The following is a 21,785-nucleotide window of genomic DNA, read 5'->3' as shown; positions in this document are numbered from 1 at the left end:
TATATATTAAAAACTTCATTTTTTAAAATATTCTTTTTCAAGTGTATACTATATTATAGATTCAAGGCTTTTGCCTCAGAATTATTATATTTTCAAGCTTTTTATTATGCTTAACAAGCTTTGTAATGAAAATACTGGTTTATCTTAAATTTGTAAATTGTTCTCAGCAGTTTTACAATTTTCCGTATTGTTAAGTGTTGTAGTCGAAGTCCAACTCAGTCAGCCTCACACGGGGCACCAATTGTTGCAGCACAATCAAACTAGTAGACTGCAACAAGGCTTTACCGTTGGTCAGATTCTACTGTCTGTGCTGTATCTCCTCTGTCATGACCTCTGGAGAAAGCAGATTGCCTTGTTGCAGTCTACTAGTTTGATTGTGCTGCAACGGTTAAGATACAGATTTATATAGATTCCAAAATCAAATTTTCAGGGACACCAGTTAATGGTGTCTTATTTCTGTATTTATGCATATGCATGTGTACATGTATATACACCCCAAATAAATGTATAGTACCACTAATACTGAAAGAAATAATAAAAGATGAAGGATTTTTTACATGTAGTCACATGAACATCTCCACTGAATTATATGAGACAGTTTATGTACAAAAAGCTGGAAGAATATGGTCCTAAAATTAAAAAAATACATTTATTTGTCTTAAATAAAGGGTTTTTTTCTGTGCCACAGTATGACTTGGTTATACTGGGCATATGCTCCTCTCCATTTCATGCTGCAGAGGAGAGCAGATGGGATTAAATATAGCTTGGCATGCAGCACAGGGCAGCCACGGAGCAGTATTTTCTAGTACCACACAGGCACTACCAGCTCCATATACATTAGAGCTGAAACTCCAAAAAGGGCATGTCACCTTCAGGAAAGGGTAGTAGTCAGGGAACATCTGTTACACATGCAGTGTTCCCTGTAGAAAGAACTGAAACACAATGAAATATGCATCAAACGTTCCCTATACACTGAGGTACATTAAGTCCCCTTCAAACCATATAAAGCCCACTTGGGGAAAGGAGGTTATTTGAGTGCAGCAGCTGGAATAGGGGAAAACAGCAGCAGGGAATGGAAACCAGCTGTTCTGCCATTCTGGAACTCTAGGATGGGCAGTAGATGCACAGAGGCTGATACACGGCATGTGTGCATCACTGATGTACAGAGACTAGACAAAGTTTCACTAAGCAGTGATTAGTTAATCATGGTGCAGCTCTGTCTCTGAGCAGAGTCCATCTTAAATGCTAAGTATTATTATATTATATCAGAGATTCTTCTTGTGAATCACTACGTAATCCATGTTCCCTGCAAGTCTCTAAGCTTATATGGTGAGTTCTTCCTGTAAAAAATGTTCACAGAGAAAAGGCTGCAGAACAGGTCAGTGCAAATTTTCCCTTTCGGTACATTTTACTCAGGACTAGACAGTATATCACACCCTCACATTTAATTATGGCATCATAAAAAGCTGATCTAGAGTGGATTCTCTGGCCCTGGGTAAGTTAAAATAAATCTAGGTTATCGCTGACAAATGTATATTTAACCTGTTTTAAAAACTGCCAGGAAGGGGTATTTTTTAACTTACATGGGTAGCCTGCTTCAGTGCCTAGCAATATTGACAGAAAAGTTCTCCCTGGTATGTAACCTAAATAGCTCTCCCAGTAAATTAAACAGAAAGAAAAGAAAAAGCAATCACCATGCTATTTAGAACAACTTTACATACACAAAGTCTTCTGTTATGTTTCACTCCAGACTTTGTTCATTTAAACAAAGACAAATTCTAAGCAAAAACACTTCTTTCAAACTTTGCTTACAGGCCATGTTTTGCAAACTTCTATTTTCTGCTATTATTCTACCTCTTTGTTGATTCTGAATTCGTCCAGATCTTCCTTAAAAATATGCCTACAAACTGAGTACAGTTGCTGTGTAACTGATTAAGAGTGTGCTGTAACTCTGGCCCAAATTAGATTATAGCACTTTTCTCCCTCTGGAAACCAGGGCATAGGAGAAAAGTAGCATGTACATAGAAAAAGGGTCAGGAAAAGGACAGGCTGGATTATTCTGTATACAGAAATGAGGAGATACTCTTTGTTCCAGAAGCACAAAATACAATTAGTATTATTCCAACTGAAGCACAGCTGAATGGAATAATTAACTCCTGTCTCTTATTTAGGACACTTCTGTTTTGTCTTCCCCAGCTGAACTTAAAACTATTGATAACTACAGTCAGAGTATGGGTTTCCAACTAATATGCATCAGATTTACAGTAACTTCATCTGCATGTGGCTGGAATATGCAATGAGGTTGTGTTAAAACCTGACTACTATCGCTGTTTATCATATCTGTATTTTCTGCTGACTCAAGAAGAGGAGATACACCCATACAATGATGGTTTAAGATGAGAGAAGAAAAGATGTATTTATTTTAATTGTCTCCTTTATATAACTGGATAAGCGCGCGCACACATACACTCATATATATATATATATAAAGTATAATTCTGTGCAAGCTTAATTAAAAGAAAAATGTAAATGCACCATGCAAGGACATTTTCAGAATAGACTCCCTAGTCCCGTTACAATAGGTTACAATCATTTCCATGGTATTAGGTATCCATGCAATACATGAGCATATACCCTAAAATTTTCATTAACAAAAGTAAGCACAGCAAAGAACATCCATTTACCACCCAGGGAAATGCGTAAAGCCTGAAACAATGAAAACTATCTATTTTCTGATTTCCTTCTTTCAAAAGTTGTTGATCTTTCTATGCCCCCACTTTTCTTTCAATTTATAAGAAGAATCTGAAAAGAAGAAATGTTAGCTGAAGATAATGATTTTGACATAGAAGGGCCTCATCTTACTGAGAACTGCAAATCCCTCTCTTGCTCTTCTAGTGGGAATAAAGCAAAAAGATAACTTATGGATTCTAAGCCTTCCAAGAACAAACTGCAGTACAATGACTGTGCTAAGCCCCGGGAAAGGAGGTGTCAAAACAGAGAGTACAGAAAGGAAGTAATGAGATTTGCAGTAGTGACAGGGGAGGGATATTCTGCTTTGTTGCCCATAAAGTAAAGCATGAAGAAAGGAGCACCAACAGCTACAGCACCCAAATATTAGAATTTGCACTCACATATCAGATGGGGGATTTACAGTAACAGAATTGTGATCTTGAAGTGCATGTTACGTATTAATTTGCAAGTAAGCTCATTAAAGAAAATTCTTCTGATATTTATCAGTACTTTTACTGAACAGTCTCAAACTTTTAAGGTGTTAGTAATGATATATCTAAATTGATTTGATGGTGAAGTTTCCAATTAAAACAAAATACAGGGCAAAAATATAATTCCAAACCACTGAATTAATTTGTAATTATAAAATAAGTAGAAATAAAGGGGGTGGGGGGTAGGGAATGAAATTACCTGAAAACTGTAGCACAACACACCCAAAGATGCATAGGTGAAGCTGTGCTGAATGGTTATAATCACTTTTTTGTATCACAGTGTTTTCTGTGTGTATAGATGCAGAAAGTTCTTTCTGCATGTTTTGGAAGTCCGTTATAGAAATTTTCCCCCTAATTTGTGACTAAATACATTAATTAAATGTGGGATATGCTATTCACAAAACTTCACCGATAACAGATACATAATGATGATAATCTGCCAGACATTGAAACATGCACCTTATTAAAAACCTGGTTTGGCAGAACTCGGCTTTAGCTGAGAAGCAGGATAATAGGCAATAACAGGCAGCAATAATAGGCTAAGATACTCTGATGCAAAGTGTATTCACTGTCACTTCAGCTGCCAGAATGTTTGCACTGCTTTTCTATTTTGTATCAATGAAGGCAGATAAGTAAGTAGTCAAGGCATTAAGCTAATCCATCCCTTCTCCATTAGGATGCCACTTCATTTCCTTTTCTGACTTCTTTTAGGAGAAACACCTGCTTCCTCAAACTTCTCCTTCCTCACCTGGATAGTCTTGATTGAAATCCAAAGCTGCTCATACACTTATAAGAAGAGCACATGACAGAGGGAAGCTGTGTCTGAGAACACTACCATCTCTAACAAGGATGCACCAAACAAACTGGACTCTTCTTTGAAGCACACCTGATCATCGTGCAACCTGACGTCACACAGTGTCACTCATCTAGATTTGGTACTGAAATAACTGAAATGTTAAAAGTGAATGTAAATTGACTGGTAGATTAGTGGAGGGTCTAAAAATAAAACTTAAAACCAGGAAGATATTCAACACAACTGCAACAGAGGAGAAAAAAAATCTTTAATACTCTGTAAATAAAATAAATAAATTTTAATTGTAAATAAACTATAAGAGTATATAAAAGTTGTTAGATATGAGAGTTTTGCCTTTAGTTTGCCCAAATCCATCACATAATTTGCTTGATACATAATACAGCAACAGATCTGTCACAGATTACTGGGTATTAACATGAGAAAGGTCCTGAAAATAATCTGTACTCCAAAGGCAACTGACCTGTATCCCTCCCTCTAGTTCATTAACAGGTTTAAAGGGAGATTATTCTGATCTCTCAAAAAGAGGCATTACAGAACATTTGCATAGCCTAGCTCAGCCTAGGTAAGGAAGTCTTGAAAAAGTGTTACCTAGATCATCTTTAAATGAGTGTTTGAGATCAAGGCACTTAGAACTTTTGAATCTTTTATGAGCACTCCTCTGACTAAAAGTGAAATACATTAATGTAAAAGGTTAATACCAATAGAAGTTTCAATATTTCCATTCAACAAGGACTTTATAAGGAGGATGAGACCAACAATAATGCTGCTAATTCCCTTAACTTTATAAGTACTGTTTCAATGAACAACGTACACACAACAGAAAAGTGGGAAGAAAGTACTGGCAGTGGCTTAAATGTAATAATAAATTTGTTAAACACTGGAGTGGACAACAATTCACTTTAGAACAAAACAAAAAACAACAACAAAAAAAATAAGGACAAAAAATGGCCTTATTCTTCATTAAAGTCTGTAATGGTACATAAAGTTTTAGTCTTGAATTAAAAATCTCATTATTAGAATGGTGCCAAAATCAAGTATCTCCAGGGTGTTGATTACAAATTTGGTCAATCAGAAGCAGTTACAGAATAGATAAGTTAGTCTTTGACCTATGCTGTTCTTCATTTAGGATCAGACATGTGCTTGCTTGCATAAAGCACAGAAGCCCCCAAAAAAAGGAAAAAGACATGAAAAAAACCCAACTAAAAGGTGGGGGTGTGTGTGTGTGGATAATCCCATTTTGTGTGGGCTTCGTCTAACACTTTCCATAATTTACAGTTCTAGAAACACACTGCCACTAGGTCATTACTAGGAAAAGGAAAGAGATTTTCAATACAGTTAAGTTTCTCTTATAGCTTGCCTGTATAACAATTAATCAGATGAAAGTGAAGAATGGGTATCGTGGGCAAGTCCTGACATACAACAGGCAATTTAGCACCTAACCTGGCCATGTTAGGGGTAAGCAAGTTGGAAGCATCTCAGATGGCATCAGAACAAGCAGTGCAGTCTGACAGCTATTCACATTCTGTGCACAGAGAGAATGTGATAGGAGATGCTCTGTCCAGAGGGAAAAACCTATGAGAGGAAGCAATCTTGAACAAAACATTTCCCAGGTTGTGCCAGCTCTGGGGGGACTCTCAGCCTCCAACAGTTTCTCAGTGGGGGCCATCACCAGCTCTGAGAACTTTGGAGATAAACATTTCTCCACAATTTTCTTTTTTCCATTATCTCATTAAGCTGATGTACTCATAAAAGAACCCATCATCCCCAATGGCATGGAAAGCATTGGTGATGATGTCAGACAGCAGAAATTTGCTTGATGAACTTTCTGCACTTATCAGTCTAGACTGATTCTCACTCAGTTAAACAAAATGGATTTTAATTATCTCACAGACTCAAGCAAGATTACGGCAGGAAAATCAATGGACAGTTCAGAAAAAATCTTGGTAAAAAATTCTGATAATTTCTGCCCTGTTGCAGATGGATAATGCAGGATACTCAATTTCAGGGACCATTCTTGTTTAGAAATCGAGAATCTAAATGTACAAGTTACTACAGACTCATTCTGTGGATGTGCTCAGTAGATAAACTCAAGAGTTAACAGTATTCATAGATAGTCTAAAACACTGAAATATTTTTTATTCCTAAAACTGTTGCATGTGGGACTCCATCAGTTGTAATGCAAATATGTTTTCCTTGTGACGATGAAGCAAGAAGTATTATATTTTTAAGTTATATTTAATTATATTTTTTTCCTGAAAATCATCACAGTCCTTTTATACCAGACATCTGTACCATAGACTAAACCAGTGCTGTTCTACAGAGAAGCCTGGTGAGCAATACAGATCCTTGAGGAGTCTCTGACACCAACACTGAAGCGTTTCCTTCCACCCTTCCTCCAAGGAGGTGCCTCTGGTCTTCATTTATTCTCAAGATCCGTGCTACTGTTAAGCGGGCAACAGCATGTGCAAAAATGTCCCCCCTATGGGATGTAGGTGTGAATGCCAAGCAAGCGTGTTGAAAGAAAGATGCAATGCACAATTATTATTTTTTTTTTGCAAAGCAAAAACTCAACAAAAAAAGCTACCAAATTTGGAGATACTTAATCCCCTGGATATTTTTTACAATGACATGAAAACGTAGATTTGTGTTAAAGCAAGAAAGTGCAGACAGCAAAAACCAAAAGAAAAAGGAAGGAAGAATTCCTGAGAAATTCTAAGACAATGATTTATAAGGAATTTTTGTTTTAATATATTGTTTTACTGATTATAGGTAAACATACCTGGAATTCACTACAAAAAGTATAAAATTTACATCTTGCTGTTCTACTGTTTCCTTGTAGATATAATTTATTGTTTGTGATACGATTTTCAGCTTTGGATGTCTTTTAAAGAATTATAGATTATTGCTGTTATGCTTAAACCATACCAAACAACATGGCCATTAGTATTTAAATATAAAATGTGAATAATATATGCTACTTCAGGTGACATAAATGGGTAACCTTACAGATGTATTCAAAACTATTAATTCTTGTGAGACTTCTAAGTAGGGTGATCTCAAAAGGTCCAAACTAGTGATAGGGTTTGAAGTCTCAGCTACAAAAGTGAAAAAAAAGAGAGGTAAACAAAACAAATCTATCTTAAACTGTTCTATTGAAAGAGTAGCAGGCATATGGAACAAGCTGCTTAGCCAGACAGATTCAGATAGCATAAGTAAGCTTAAGAGACAGCTAGATATTCTAATGCACAAAGTGGCTTGGAATTCACAGCAACAGGATATAGGCTGAGATAACTAAAATGGGACACGCTTATTTTAACATAAGATTAACTGTCCTGATAACTTTTATAGGGTGGTATTTTGGGTGGTTTTCCCCTTTCTTTCCATTAAGGCCAAGTAATGAGCTTTCATAAGCATTTCATAATGATACCTAATTTACGTTATCTTTCCCATTTGATTGTTTTCAATCACCACCAAACAAAACTTATTTGGAGATATTTTCCTTGAAATCAAACATAGTAAACTTACTAAGGCTTTACCATCCACTGTTTGCACTATTTCAATGCAAAACATAAAGTAAGTTCGATTGCCTCCCATCCCATGCTGAAATTAGAAGATGTCTTGTCTACAACAATTATTTTTTTCATAGAATTTCCTACTTCTCTATTACTGATAGAAGCGCAATTGCTGTAGTGCTACTGACACAATTTTTGTCTCAATATGACCATTTAATTTTCAAGCTGTCTTGGCTACAGTTGTTCAAAACTGTAGTTAAACTACTGGTACTGCTAGCATTCTTATTACTGCCACGGATAGAATCAGATTTGTGACAAAGATGTTTGAAATTACATACAAAGGATGTCAAACTCCAACTTAATTCATTTTTCAATTAGGAATCTCAAGTCAAGATACTGAATTCACAGTTAAGCCTGATCATTTTTTTTAAATGTCAGACGATCTAGTAATTAGCACTGTTTTAATAGCAGAAGTTAAACTATTTTAAAAATCTTTAATCAACAATAATCAAGTCTGAAACTTTGCTACAAAACAGCGAATTCCCATCCCTCTACACAACCCAGAATGATGAGAGAACCACAGCTTCTGATACTGCTTCAGGTGCTGCCAGAGACAATTGTTTCTAGCAAGCTGTCAATCTCTTCTTTTCCAGGAAAACAATTTTTCTCTAAAGAAAATGCAATCCTTTTTCTATACTAATCACATATATCGTACTTCTCATCCTACTTCAACTTGTCTTATGACTAGAGAAAGCAATTTTGTTTATCTTCTTTCAAAAGAGAAAAGTTACTTGAGGCTAAAAACCCTAATCATACTAAGCTCAATGACAACCGATCATTGATTTCATCAGGAACACCACATTGCACCACATTTGTTACTGCAATGATCTGTAGCCCCATAAGGTGCTTGCTGCAGGTTCAGTTTTCATAATAAACCAATGATTTTATTACAGCACGCTTGCGACAAAGGAGTTCGTACAAGTAAACAAATGGATATCATTACCATTTGTAATTATATTGGGGGGGGGGGGGGGAGAAAAAAGTATTTTATCTCTCTGTCCTCAATCTTTTCTATTAATTTCAGTAAGAAAATTCACATAAACACCCACTGCTGCAGTCACTGGCTGACAGTATTTAACATTCACAGTTTCAGTATATTTTTAATAAGGGTGTGAGGAATTCCTATGAGCCACTGGAATAAATTGTTTCTAGATTAATAGGATCCCTCATCTAGAAATAATGATACATGCAAACTTCCATATAACTCTTTGCATTATAATGAAAATATAATGACCAGAGTTGGGCTTGATGCTGTTGGACAAACTGCAATATTATAAACTCTGGCAATACGGTCCATTTCTAAAACAAACACACTTTTTTTAATTTGAGTAGTAAATCATTTTCCTAATGAAACTTCCAAAATTTTAGAACTCTTTCATGGCTATACTTGCCATAGAGATCCAGAGGTTTTGTCTTTTTGTTATACAAAACTAAGAAAATCAGACACACTCAAACAGGTTCTTAAAAAGAAAAAAAAAAAGTCCAGTACCGCATCTTTATACAGATCAATGTCCAATTACAAGCACAGAGTTGCTATGGCAAAAGGTCAGGGAAAAAGAATCTTTCCAGCATTTATTACTTGGAAAATAAGTTCATATGTGAGGTCAACCTCCAAATATATACAGAATAAATTATATTGCAGCATTCTAAATATTCTACGCAGCAAAAATTATACTGCAATCTCAACATAATCAGGAAATAAGAGTTGAATATATATTTCCTGGTGTCTGTACTACAGATCAGAGTAGGCTGAGGCAAAAAACCTAGGTCCAATTAATCAACAATTAATAAAAATCTCATAATATATTTCTGCTTAATTATAAATATAGCTTCTTATTAAGGCTGACTTATTTAATAGTCTTTATCTGTCTTTAACACTGCATCATCTTCCCCATAACAAACTAAAATAATAGCAAGCATACAAAACATTTAAAAATAATTCAGTGGTGTACTGTATTCTTTACAGACCAAAAGCAAAACACAAACACACACTGCACTGGAAAACTTAGTCTGTCTGATGCTTTAAAAAAAAAAAAAAAGAAATGTCTCTTTTGAAATTAAAGATCTCATAATTAGATAAAACACATCTGGAAAAAAATGAATTGGACACAGACTTTGAGGAAATAAACATGCTTGCTTGTCAGAATGAATGCTTGCAGAGAGCACTGTCATTGTCCTGATATAAGTCATTTTAGCTGTTACACAGACACCAATCTTTGGTACCTTTACAGGATGTAAATGAAATTATACTGAAAAATCAGATTGTATTATTATTTGACACTTGTCAGACTACTATTAATTGTGAAATCAACATTACAAAAAAGAAAAATACATCCATGAAATGAAAACATCTTCTGATCCATTTTTACTCTTGTCTGATATCTCAAGCTTCGCTTCTTTTCCTGACTACGGGAGGAATGTAAATGACTGGCACTCCTTTATCTGTTGCAGTCATGTCTAGTTTTAATTTCCAAATCATGCTTTGGCAGAAGGACTATATATAATATATCACAGGCAATGCCAGTGGAGATAAAGTATATTCTGATCATTTTAGAAAAGTACTAATTTTTTTTTTTTTTTAATCTACTTTGGATACTTGTGGTTTCATTTCATGTTCATTCTGAAAGATACTGAGTGTTCTTTGCTCTGGGCTAGCTACAAGATTTACTGTTTTCTCCGATAGTATTATCAGTGGGCCTGACAAACTGCAACCGTAATACTAATAGGTTTATAATGATGGCTTAAACTTTACGCTTTTGTAAACATTGGAGGCTTCACTCACCTTGTTCAAGTGGCTGGCTTTTAGTTGAAGTAGTTTTCATCTTGAGTGCCTCCCTAACAGACATGTCACAGCAGGAGCCTTTGTTAGTGTCTTGGTCACTGTCAGCCTGATCACTGTCCCCATGCCCGCTGTCCCTCAAGCTGGCTCTTTCTGGATCCTTGAACGTGGAGCTACTGAAATACATATTTTTAAAAAGAGAGAGAGAGAGAGAGAGAGAGTTGTATTTACTTGTTCTAAGTTGAATTGTACTCTCTGGCAAAGCAATTTTGACAAGAATGCAAATGGGGAAGCCGAGAAAGTTATTTAATAGGCCTTACCTTTGAACAAACTGCTGCCTGCTGCCCATGTAATTGGGCTCTGCGGGAAAATTGTCTGTCTGTGAAAGAGAAGGAAAAAAATACGTATAGTTGTACACTGGACAAATCTCCTGCAGAGCAACAAGATTTCCTAGAGGAGAAATGATTAATAATTCAAAAATTCCCTTAATCTTCAGATTTGTACATTTTAATTAAATTGGAAAATGCTGGCATGTAATTATGTGCTTAGAACAATTAAATGATTCCGGTCCACAAATTACCTGCTAAAGTAAACAATGAGGCTCCAGTAAGTGGCATTCTCTGTTAGTAACCTGACAGATGACACTGTTTATGTTTTTTCATTAGTTAGATATTAAGACTGATGGTTATTGAAAATGAGAGAAAAAATTACTTTTGCATATTCCAAATGTGAATTATTCAATAATACTAATTTTTAATCATAATTACATCATCTACTGGGATTCTGAAGCCTTTACTGCTGTAATACAACTTCACATAACGCTATGTAATTCTTGAACTGAAAAAGATCAACAAAAAAGTCAAGAAAATTTACAGCTGATTAGCTGTGGGCTTTCTTAAATGCTACTGGAAAAGCACAAGTATGAAAATATTTGGATTTTCTCTCTATTTTTCATCAGTATTAATAGCTATGTCAGAACAATGAGAAACATACATGCAAACAAGAACATTAGATGATTGTTGTAGACAAGGAATTTTTTTTTAAGAAGATACTTTCATTAAGTCTGTCATGAGTATATTTTTAGCAGCATGAGCTAAGTAACTGTAGAAGCAGAAGTATTTACAGCATCCAGACCAACATGGAATCCAGCCAAAGGGAACTGAATTCCCCTTGTATCATCAGCTGAAGTTCTTTGGGAGAGAGACTGCATCTTTCAAAATCTCCATATACTGTACATTCACACACATCACTTCTTGCAGCTGACCTAGTGACAGAGCTTCTACTGTTTTCTGTATCACTTCATATCACACCACTATGCTTTGCAGCAGCTATGAGTTTTGCAACAGCATCTAACATAACAGAATGGGTAGCGCAGGCAGCACTCAATTAATGGAGCAGAAGGCTCAAGGTAAGGTTTAATGTTGCACACGAAGTGTTGTACAAGTGGCTGATCTCTTAGATACTTGGGTTTCCCTGCCACTCTTCAACCCATTTTTTAGCTTTGTTTTGTTTTTATAGGTAGGTGGTAATCAGAAATATTTGCTATTTCTTGTATGGTTGCAATATTGGACCTTGTAAAAGATGCATGAAGTTACATCTGAAATTTAACAGTCACTTCCATTTGCAACAGAAAATAGGTAGTCACCTGCCACTCTCAAGGTGCACGTGCAATAAATGTGCTTATCTTGTGTGATTGAGGTAAGGTAAGGGAGATAAAGAATTATCTTGTGTTTGGCACATATGAAATCAATTTACATTGTACTTTCTTCTTGTTTCCACTTAAATCCTTTGGTTCCAAAATTAGGATTATAACAGACATTGTGTTCACATTTTGAAGCCGTTTCTAATTTAAGCTGTGGAGTACACAGTATTGTATATGTCATTACAAAAATAATCTGATGTTTTATCAGTGAATTTTCTCTTACAAGAAACTACAACAGAATCAGTTTTTACTCATCTGATTTCGAAACATAGCATAAAGCACCCATACTTATAATTCTAAATGTAATTTTGTCCTATCAAAATTATGTATAATTTGGAAATCTGGGTGTTTATGTCCAACTAGAGATTTTTTCTTCAGCAGCATCATTAAAAGATGGGTTTATGAAAGTTCTTAAATACTGCTTAAGAAATGCAAACAATATGCTACATTCAGAAGGACAATTCTGAAGATCTGGGATATCAAACTCAACATCAGCCCTGTCACTGTTTTTTCCAAGTCAGCGTTTCAGAAGCTGATGATTTCAGCTACCGGTACCCAAACTTTTTAAAATCTGGCCATTTCAGTTAGGGAGTAGTTTATTACTTTGATTTTAAAAACAGATGAGATCCTGCTTTTGATATATGCAATTAGAATAAAAGCTTGTCTTAACTTTTAAAATATTTCAAGCTATAAAAACAAACACAAAAACAACAAAAAAGGAAGAAATCAAGGTGCAAAGGTTAATATTTCAGCATTCTTATAAGTAATGTCTTAAATGTAGCACATTTTGAAAGGAACATCAGTCTTAATTCTGCTGTTTATTCTTTTCTTGTCACAAATTGTGAGCTAGTATCTCTCATGTGTGCCAAAAATCTACTTCATATATATGCACATATAATCATTATGACACCCACAGAGCCCAATACCTCTCAATCTAAACAAACATTTACAATTGCAGAACTCAAGTTTGTTTTCTAAGTCTAATATCTCAACTATAGATGCCCAGGAAAACTGGCCTTATGCTTTTACTTATGTAAGACATCTGCCGCCTCCTAAACACAGCTGCTACTAGAATCAACATTTACATTTTTCAAGTCATTGTCAGGCAAAATGCCTGTTATAAACTGCCTTTTCATCAGTTCTGTGCCATTAGAAAAGTCGGACTTTTGCCCTGGAATTAACTGTAGCACCTCCTTAAAGATGCTAGGAACTTATCTATAAGCTGGACCACAGTAAAAACTGGTCATGCTATTTGTTTCTGCTTTTGCATAGCAAAAAAAAAAAAAAAAAAAAAAAAAAAAATTCACACACCCCAGACTAGCCAAGACATAAATTTTAAAGTAGAAATTATGACCACATCTTAGCTGCTGTCCTAAAAATGGGTGCTGCTTCTGAGAAATTCTGTATTTATGGTAATCATTAATGATCTTTGACTCAAAAGTAATTTGACCGATTTCCTTCATATTGTATTTCACGGCAATACAAACAGTTGGGTGCCATGTTACAGTGAGTTCATTGCTGCAAAAGAACAAATGTAAATACTTGATAACCATAGACAGCCACAGAGCTCAGAGCTAAATTCTTTTCCTTCTGCTCTAAAAGCATTAAACCTTCTCCTATGAACTATGAGAGTATGATGTTTCTGTTGAGCTATAACAGAGCAGTTGAAACAGGCAGCAAAGAGAGAACAGCTTCATGTATGATCATACCAATACAAAAATGGGGAGAATAAACAAAATTTTAAGGCTAGACAATTTAGAAGAATCTTAGAAAGGTAAGCATCTGGTTCACAATGGATTGCAGAGACATATGAATGTCTAACTCCCTTAAACATTTTTTATTATTTTTTTTTATCCCAGTTGAAGTGAGTGGTCACATACTTAAATTTTTTACACTGTCACATCTATGGAAGTGGTATTACACAGCTCAGCTCATGCATTCATCATACCTCTTTAAACTGCATAGTGGTAACACTAAGAAATTAGTGCTACTTTAAAAATCTATTAACATCAAATAAAGTCTTTGTTCTTCTCTGGGTATACAGCCCTTTCTAGGAAATCAGAACCATTGTGACTCTGTTTGCCTCCAGTTTTAAGATAGGTTTCCACTAAGCTGCAGACAACCACCTAAAAGCTAGTCACCTAATCTAGGCTAATCAGCTAAGATCTCCTTATAAGCATTAGCGATATACAAGATAATGCATCCCATTTGGGGCATGTAGCTTTTGGTAAGTACTGCTCCTGGTAATGACTTTCACCGATAACTGTAAGGGAATCTAGATGACCAACAAGATGTTCAGTGTAATAGCTAAAGCTAAATAAGATGCATTGTATTAGAAGTGAATTAATGGAATTACCATCTCCTGGTAACTAACTAAAAATTAATCAAATGCCATCACCGTTAATGTCCTGAAGAACAAAATAAAACAAGTTCCACCCTCCCCCAGGAAAACCCGTAGAAACAATCCATCTCTAAAAGTCACTGGAGTTAAATAGTAAAGGCATGTTTTCTGTCTCTGTGATTCAAGGTTGAGGGCTGAAGTATCTATTAAGTCACTGACTACCAAGACATAAGTTCTTCAGTAGGAAGAAAATGCACTGGGACAAATGGTCTCTAAAACTAAAGCAAAAGCAGAACTGTCCACTGCCCTGGTTAGATACTAGAGAATTAAAGTCTGTGATGTCAACCTAACTGTCCGTAGCTCCCCTAGAGAAAAGGTCCTGATTTTATGAGTTATTTTGACAGATCAGTGGAACTAGTTGATTTCCAATGAGACTACTCTGTTAATGCAACAGATATACTTTTTCACAGTTGCTACAATGGCCCATTAAAAATACTTCCTTTCTTCTATCTGTCCTAATATGTGACCCTAGAGAAAATTTGAAATTTTAGGAACCCTGCCATTACTGCAATGTTGCAGAAAAATTCCTGAAGATTTCTGTACACACATTTAATGCAGATTTCTCAGAAGGATGAAGCTCTTAAAAAAGATAATTTTTTTTGAAAGAGATCAGAATGCATATAAAGCTTCGAAAGCTGCCAAAATTTATAAAAGAGGGTTACTGCCTTTCAGAAAATATTTTACAGTTTGATTATGTTACCTTTTACATTGGGGAGTTGAGGAGGAGGAAAGTAAAAGAACAGGCAAATTAAACCTGTGCAAAATACACTTTTACTGGCATGGAATTTCAGATGTGACAATATAATTGCTACAGTCTAATAACATGACTTAAAGAATCATTTACTGGCCACTGTTTGCATGAACAACATGTAGAACATCCTTCCAGTGCTATCGTCAACTGTCTATAAAACCATTCAGTTACGCATGTTAGTGCTTGAGTATTAAGACCACATAGGGGCCCAGATAAACTGCAGGTTGTGCTAGATATGGATCTCATAAGATGAATTTGGAATATTGAATTTTATTAATTCAAAATAAAACCATTCAGTAGTTTGAAAGTCAGCCGTTAAAGTTCTACTAGTTAATTCTAGAAACACGAAAATTTCCAGAAGTTTCATTTAGAGAAGGAAAATGAAAAATTATGGCTAAGAACAGAGTATCAGAAACAAATTCCTCATAGGAGCTATTAACATTATATAATCTCACAAGGGGAAAAAAAAAAAATTCGAAAGCTTCATTGCTGGAAACAGCTTGAACCACCCTGGGTGAAGCATTACACAATGAATTATGGGGAATATTTTTAGCAATAGGCTACATTAATTCCTTTTGCTTTCTTATTATTCATACGTTCATGTTCACAAGATATATGTGTTTGCTTCTGTTGAGATGTTTTGGTATTTTTATAAATAACAAGGAGTTCCACTGCGGCTCTGCACACATATACTTTTCAAAAAGTCAGGATTAAAATTACAGCCTCAATTGGATTTCAGGGATTCTAATATTGCTCAGTGAAACAATAGTAGAAGATTCCCAAGGGTTCTGCTTTCAAGAATTCCTATAAGAAGGAGGCTATTGAAAAACAGAGGTTCCTATCTATTTTGTTTCCCTTTTCAAACATTTTTTTTTGTTACACAACAATTATGAGTGTTTCTAGCAATCTTTGGAGTAATCCATACTGTTTGAATAAAATTAGAGAAAAATAAAAGTTTTCAACTTGACAGGTCTCTCTCCTAAAAAAAGATATCTTAAAATAAGCATGACTACAAAGAAAAAGATGGCGGATGGAGAAAGTGAGAGACAGAAAGAGGCAAGGAGATAGAGACAAATGTAATATTTAAGTATTCTTGACAAATTATGCCCAGAAATAATTGTCATATTAGGGAAAGATGTATTCTAAAATGTAAAAAAAAAAAAAAAAAAAAAAAAAGACTTAGACATTACTCAGATTGATGAATATTAGACTACTAGAATATTCATAATTTTTTCTCAGAATTACAAGAACAAGTATCACATTTTCAGAAATGATTCAATGCGACTCCATTTTACGTAGGCGTTCATACCTGGAAGTATAATAAAGCAAGACGTCTTTGCTGACTCTAACTTCTTTTTAATTAAACATGAAATGCAAAAATGAAATGAAACATCTCGCCCCTTTATCAGACTGCCACTTAATATCTAACTCAAGCATCTTCTGTGTCTTTTCTTGAAAAGCTTAATTCCAAGTATTCACCATTCACTCATGAAACAAAGATCTTATATAATGGCAATCACTTCTGAAGACAAAAAAACTGTGTTTTGCCAAATCCAGTTTTGAAAGAGCAGACAATTGTCTTCATTTTGTTAGGAACAGTTTGGGTTCAACATAGCACAATTTTTCGCAAAGAATCCTCAGTATAAGACTATTTATACTTAGTTTTTGACTTCACAAGACTTACTTCATTAAGAAAATGTATTAGCCCAACAGTGAAAAAAACAAACAAAAAAACAATTGGGCATAAAGTCTAATAAATTATTTTACCTTTTTGAAGGACAAAATTAAATAGGCTGTTTTAACAAATATTGTCCTAATATGTGGTTTCCACTCATTCTTTTGAAAATCTTTTTGAGACATAATTTATATGACAAATACATATTTGGAAGTTTCACAGTTGCTGCAAAATGCGTATTTTGGTGTTAAAAGACCTACGGTGTGTTTACATGAATTTCTGACATGGGTAATATTCTTCAGAAACACATTAAATACACAGAACAACAAAAACAGTCTGTGCACCAAGCAATATCATTCACCTGGCTTCTGTACTCTTAATTAAAAAGTGTTGGTGGGTCGTGTTTTCTCTTTCTCTTGAATGAGAAAAGCAAAACTGAGGGAAGGAGGTCCTGAGCTATTCAGTCAAATGCAGAGAGTGACTTCTGAAAAATGAAACTCTGGAGACAGAGATCACTGTCCTTTCCTGTAAGTGAAGGAATGTAAATTCTCCCCATGTAAATGCCTAGCCCATGTGTTATTTTCTCTTAGCAAGTACCCTATTTGTTAAAAAAATAATAAAAATGTAGATATGTTACTTAAGTTTTCATAATAAGGTGTTGCAGGTATTTCAGTTGTGTTTATACTATTGGCTTAATGAAAACAATTATTTTAAATTTTTTTTCAAGAGTTCACCCTGCAATACACAGGCCACAAAAGAAGACAGAAGCCTAAGTGGTAGGGATTTAACACAGTGCAAGGATTAGAAGTCACAAGGCCCAGCCATGTTTCCACTCACCTCATTGATGGTTGCACTGAGCCTAAAGACTGAAGAAGCTAAAAAGGTCACTATAGAGGGACATATTTTTAAGTGACCCTGGTAAAAACGTAGACTTGAAAGACACTCAAAAGATGGGGTCAGACCAGACCCTGATCAGATTTTTTGATATGAAGTAAAAGCTTGAAGCTTCTCAGAAATAAGTTTGCCTCTTTGCTGGCAGGGAAGTCAGCTTAACAAAAACCTTCAACTCCTCCGCCAGAGTAGATGCAGGATATATGTTTAAGGGCAGACTTGTCTCTCTGAGAAAGATGGGACTAGGAAAAAGTGTGGCAGCTGAACTGAAAACATCATCCTACTGAAAAGAAATCGAGAAGATTTTTCTGGACCAAACTCAAATTTCTGTTTGTTTCACAATGATTTCAGGTTTCTGAGACTCATTTTATTTTGCACTGGAGAAACATGAAATGTAAGAGTCTAAAGAAATTAGCATGGTCTGGGAAAAGAATGTGGCAGGTTGTTAAGTGGGACTAGGACAAAGTTATTGTAATATGAGCTCTTAAGATTAACTACTTTTGGGAGAAGGTGCAAGATCAAAATGTAGGAAGAGCTGCCAAACATCACACCACATGAAGAGCTTGAGCTGAAAGTACAATAGCTCAGCTTCTGCTATCACAGCGTCAATAAATAAACATAACGAAATTCATGACACGTTATTGCATTGCTCTGTATTGCCTCTATTCATTTAAAAATGATGAACACGTTTAAAATCATTCACAACTTGCCAAATGCCTGTGAGCAGTGCAGTTAGACTGGTGCTTTAAGAGGTATTTGTGAAGATCTTACAAGAGAGCTTGATACAACTTAAATCAAAGGAAAGATGGAAGTATGGGAAAACAGAACAATAACTACTTCACCTGAATCTGCTAGTACAGTTGCATCCAATATATTTACACTGTTCACCAATGACATGTACTTACTGAAGCTACTCTGTCAATAAAAAACACATTAAGAACCTTTTGAAAGAGCTTCCCTGTCAATTAGGCTGCAGATACATTCTATCGCTCCTGTTTTTCTGTCAATTTAATATACTGGATCATATTAACAGTACTGGCTTGTCAATAAGGCAAATCTGAATCCTATTAATGGAGTTATACCGCCAATATAATCGGCTTCCTATTTGTCGAGCTCCCCAGTATTTGGGAAAGCTGTGAAATAGGATTATAAGGTTAGGTTGCATACATCTGTCTCTATATTATATAAATATTTCAGGACTTGTAACCTGTTGTGTAAAGAAACACATGGAATCACTTTTTTCCATCATATCAAGTTCAGATGACAGAACAGTAATAATTGTTTACCATTGCTGAGAAAACATTAAATCATCCTTATTTATCATGTTTCCTGCTTGCTCTAAGTAACATTGTCATTTTATAAGACAGCCTACTTGTGTGCCACACGTACAGAACTGCTAAGAGATGTATGTACTCCACCCCACCTGCACAAGATAATATCTGCTCCAGAAAATTAAAGGAAAGAGATAAAACACATTTCAGGAACGAAACATGAAGCTCTCCACAACTTCAATGCTTATGTAGCCCTTGTACTGTGCTGTATAATCTTGGTGGAACTGAAGCTTGTAAGTATAACTCTAGTGTAACAGAAACCCCTGGAAATAATTAATAAGAGGTAGAAGTTAGTGCATAAAAAAACAGTAGAAGTTCAGCAAGCCTTCTACTTAATAGAAGCCTTAATGAAGTTGAACATTAGTTGCTTTTAACCACATTCAATATTAAATAACTACTTTGACTGGATTAGCAGAATATACAACAGACCATTAAACCTGATTATATTTTTTAAAAAAAGAAAAAAGTAATTGCATTAAAATGTACTGGGAATTCTCTTATCAAATTAACTCTCTAGATCTAACTTGAAAATATGTATTTAAAAAAACGTGGTCCAAAATGACAGTTAAAGGTCAATGAATCAAGTTGCCAATTATATTTTCTGGTAGCAGATGGGTGCAATGAAACCTAATGATTGAATTTGAAATGCTTTAATGCACCTTTTATTTATGGCTTCCACCATGTTGAGTCTACCTTAGTATTCCTGGCAGATACTATGTTTACTGCATAACAGACTCAACTACAATTAGCTAACTAGAATGAAATCTGCACTTATCACAATATCCAGCTTATTCTAAGAATATCATACTATGAACTCAAAATAACAATAGATTTGGGAGTGTATCTTTGATAGTATTTGTGGGGGTTTTGATTTTTCATTCCAATCTATATGTTAAATATGAAATCTAGAAAATAAGGCATTAAGATTAGAGGGAAATTTAAAAAAATAGTGCCTTGAAATTTAAGCAGTTAATCACAGTATTTGTTGTAATTTCTATCTTTTTTCCTCTCCTTGTGTTTAGAACCCTTTTCTTCTGTATGAAAACAACCTTTCCTTTTTTCATGCACATAGATTTGATAGCGCAATTGTGAGCTCCTAGCATTTTATTTTTAATTTTGAGACATATCTGAAAGCTCTTACTCAGCAGGAATTCCCAGTGAAGCCAGTAAGCGTTGTAGAATTTGTTCTATTCTTATCACTGTTGTTTTTCTGTGTTTAAGAGCAACATATCACAAATGTTTTCTGAACAGATAAAAGCTTATAAACACTGCAGTTCTGTATGGTGGAGAAGATCAAATTATGGCCTTTTAACACTAACAAACTGTTTTGTACTCATAATATTTAGTAAGGGGAAACAGGGACAATGGATATTTTAAATCTGTTAAGTTAACGTCTATCCACTATGTTTACTTTCTTCTGTCCAGCCCATACTCTCACTAAAGGCAACAATAAAACTCCCACAAGCCATGACCTTAGGTCCACTGAAATCAATGGATGTTTTCAAATTGGTTTCAATAGCCTTTGGATCAGTCTGCTTACTTCAATTACGGGATAAGCCAGTCTTTACATAGCATGCTACGTTCCCACAGATACATATGTCGTACACCGAAGAAAGCTGCAAGGGAGCAGGAAGAACATTATGATAGTGATAGAAAATAAGAATAAACTCTTGAATGTAATATTCCTTTATCCCAGCATATGGTCTTTATGGACAGAATTTAAACAGATTTGCAGTAGCAGTTGACAGGGAAAGGTTATTAGCTAGGCAGTAAACACTGTATGTGGCACATGACTCCAGTTCTATGTTTCTTCCCTACAAAGTGAAAAAAATTAGCAACAAAGGCAAAGCAGGACTTGGTTCTGAAGCCACACTGCCTGTACAGAAAACACACAGAAAGGGGAACGCTGACACTTTCTTCCTAGATGGGAGTCAGAAAAGAGGTAAATTTAGATCACCTCCTTTCCTTTAAAGCTGCAAACTTATTCCCTTCCTCTTCCTGTAATCCTTCCCTAGAAATGCAATGATTCCCTTAAATTCCTTAAGAATTAGGAAGAAACTCACAGGTAATAAAACTTACATTATTATTTTCCAATTCATTTTTTTTTTTTAGGTCATGCAACTCTATTTCAACATTTTGTTAAAAATCCCCAACAAGGTATTCTATAAACATTTTGTGACAGGATACAAAGCCCTACTTTCACACAAATACCTTGGCATAATTATTTCCTCTTAGCACTAGAAAAAGGCACACCACTAAATATGCTGCCGAAATAATGGCTGCATTTCTGACAGAATAGTAGATCATCAGACTTTATGGCTTCACATGCCTGTGCAAGATTTTCAACTGTAAAATGGTGATGAGTTGATTTATTATTTGTGACATAAGTAATTTAGGATTGCACAAAATTTACCAAGATTTTCCATCCCTAAATATATTTTAAAGCCATAACTGTCATGTGTCTATGATGAGGTATCTCATAAAAAAGAAAGTTTGATCAAATGCACCATGAATATAGTAGGGGTCATCAAGTGGGCTTGGACAGAAAAAATAAGGCCTTCCTGCTGTAGAGCTTTGTGCATCCATACACAACTATGTCACTTCAGTGTTAACCTGCTGCAATGACTTCACACAGGACTCTTAGATTC

At 35.1% G+C, this 21,785-nt stretch overlaps 1 protein-coding gene across 2 annotated transcripts in view; it reads right to left on the bottom strand.

Annotated features, from left to right (window-relative positions):
* PCDH17 (protocadherin 17) overlaps window positions 1-21,785 on the bottom strand; it is a 92,862-nt gene that overhangs the window by 52,440 nt on the left and 18,637 nt on the right. For both annotated transcript variants that reach the window (XM_056329609.1, XM_056329610.1), the window contains exons 3-4: window positions 10,707-10,765; window positions 10,390-10,562 (exon numbers count right to left, since the gene is read on the bottom strand). In XM_056329609.1, coding sequence (XP_056185584.1) covers window positions 10,390-10,562; window positions 10,707-10,765 — 232 coding nt within the window. The remainder of the gene's footprint in view (window positions 1-10,389; window positions 10,563-10,706; window positions 10,766-21,785) is intronic.

Source organism: Falco biarmicus, chromosome 2 (genome assembly GCF_023638135.1).
Source record: "Falco biarmicus isolate bFalBia1 chromosome 2, bFalBia1.pri, whole genome shotgun sequence".
In the NCBI taxonomy this organism is placed as follows: domain Eukaryota; kingdom Metazoa; phylum Chordata; class Aves; order Falconiformes; family Falconidae; genus Falco; species Falco biarmicus.
Note: the sequence above shows the minus strand (reverse complement) of the source record. Positions and strands in the feature narration are given on the sequence as shown.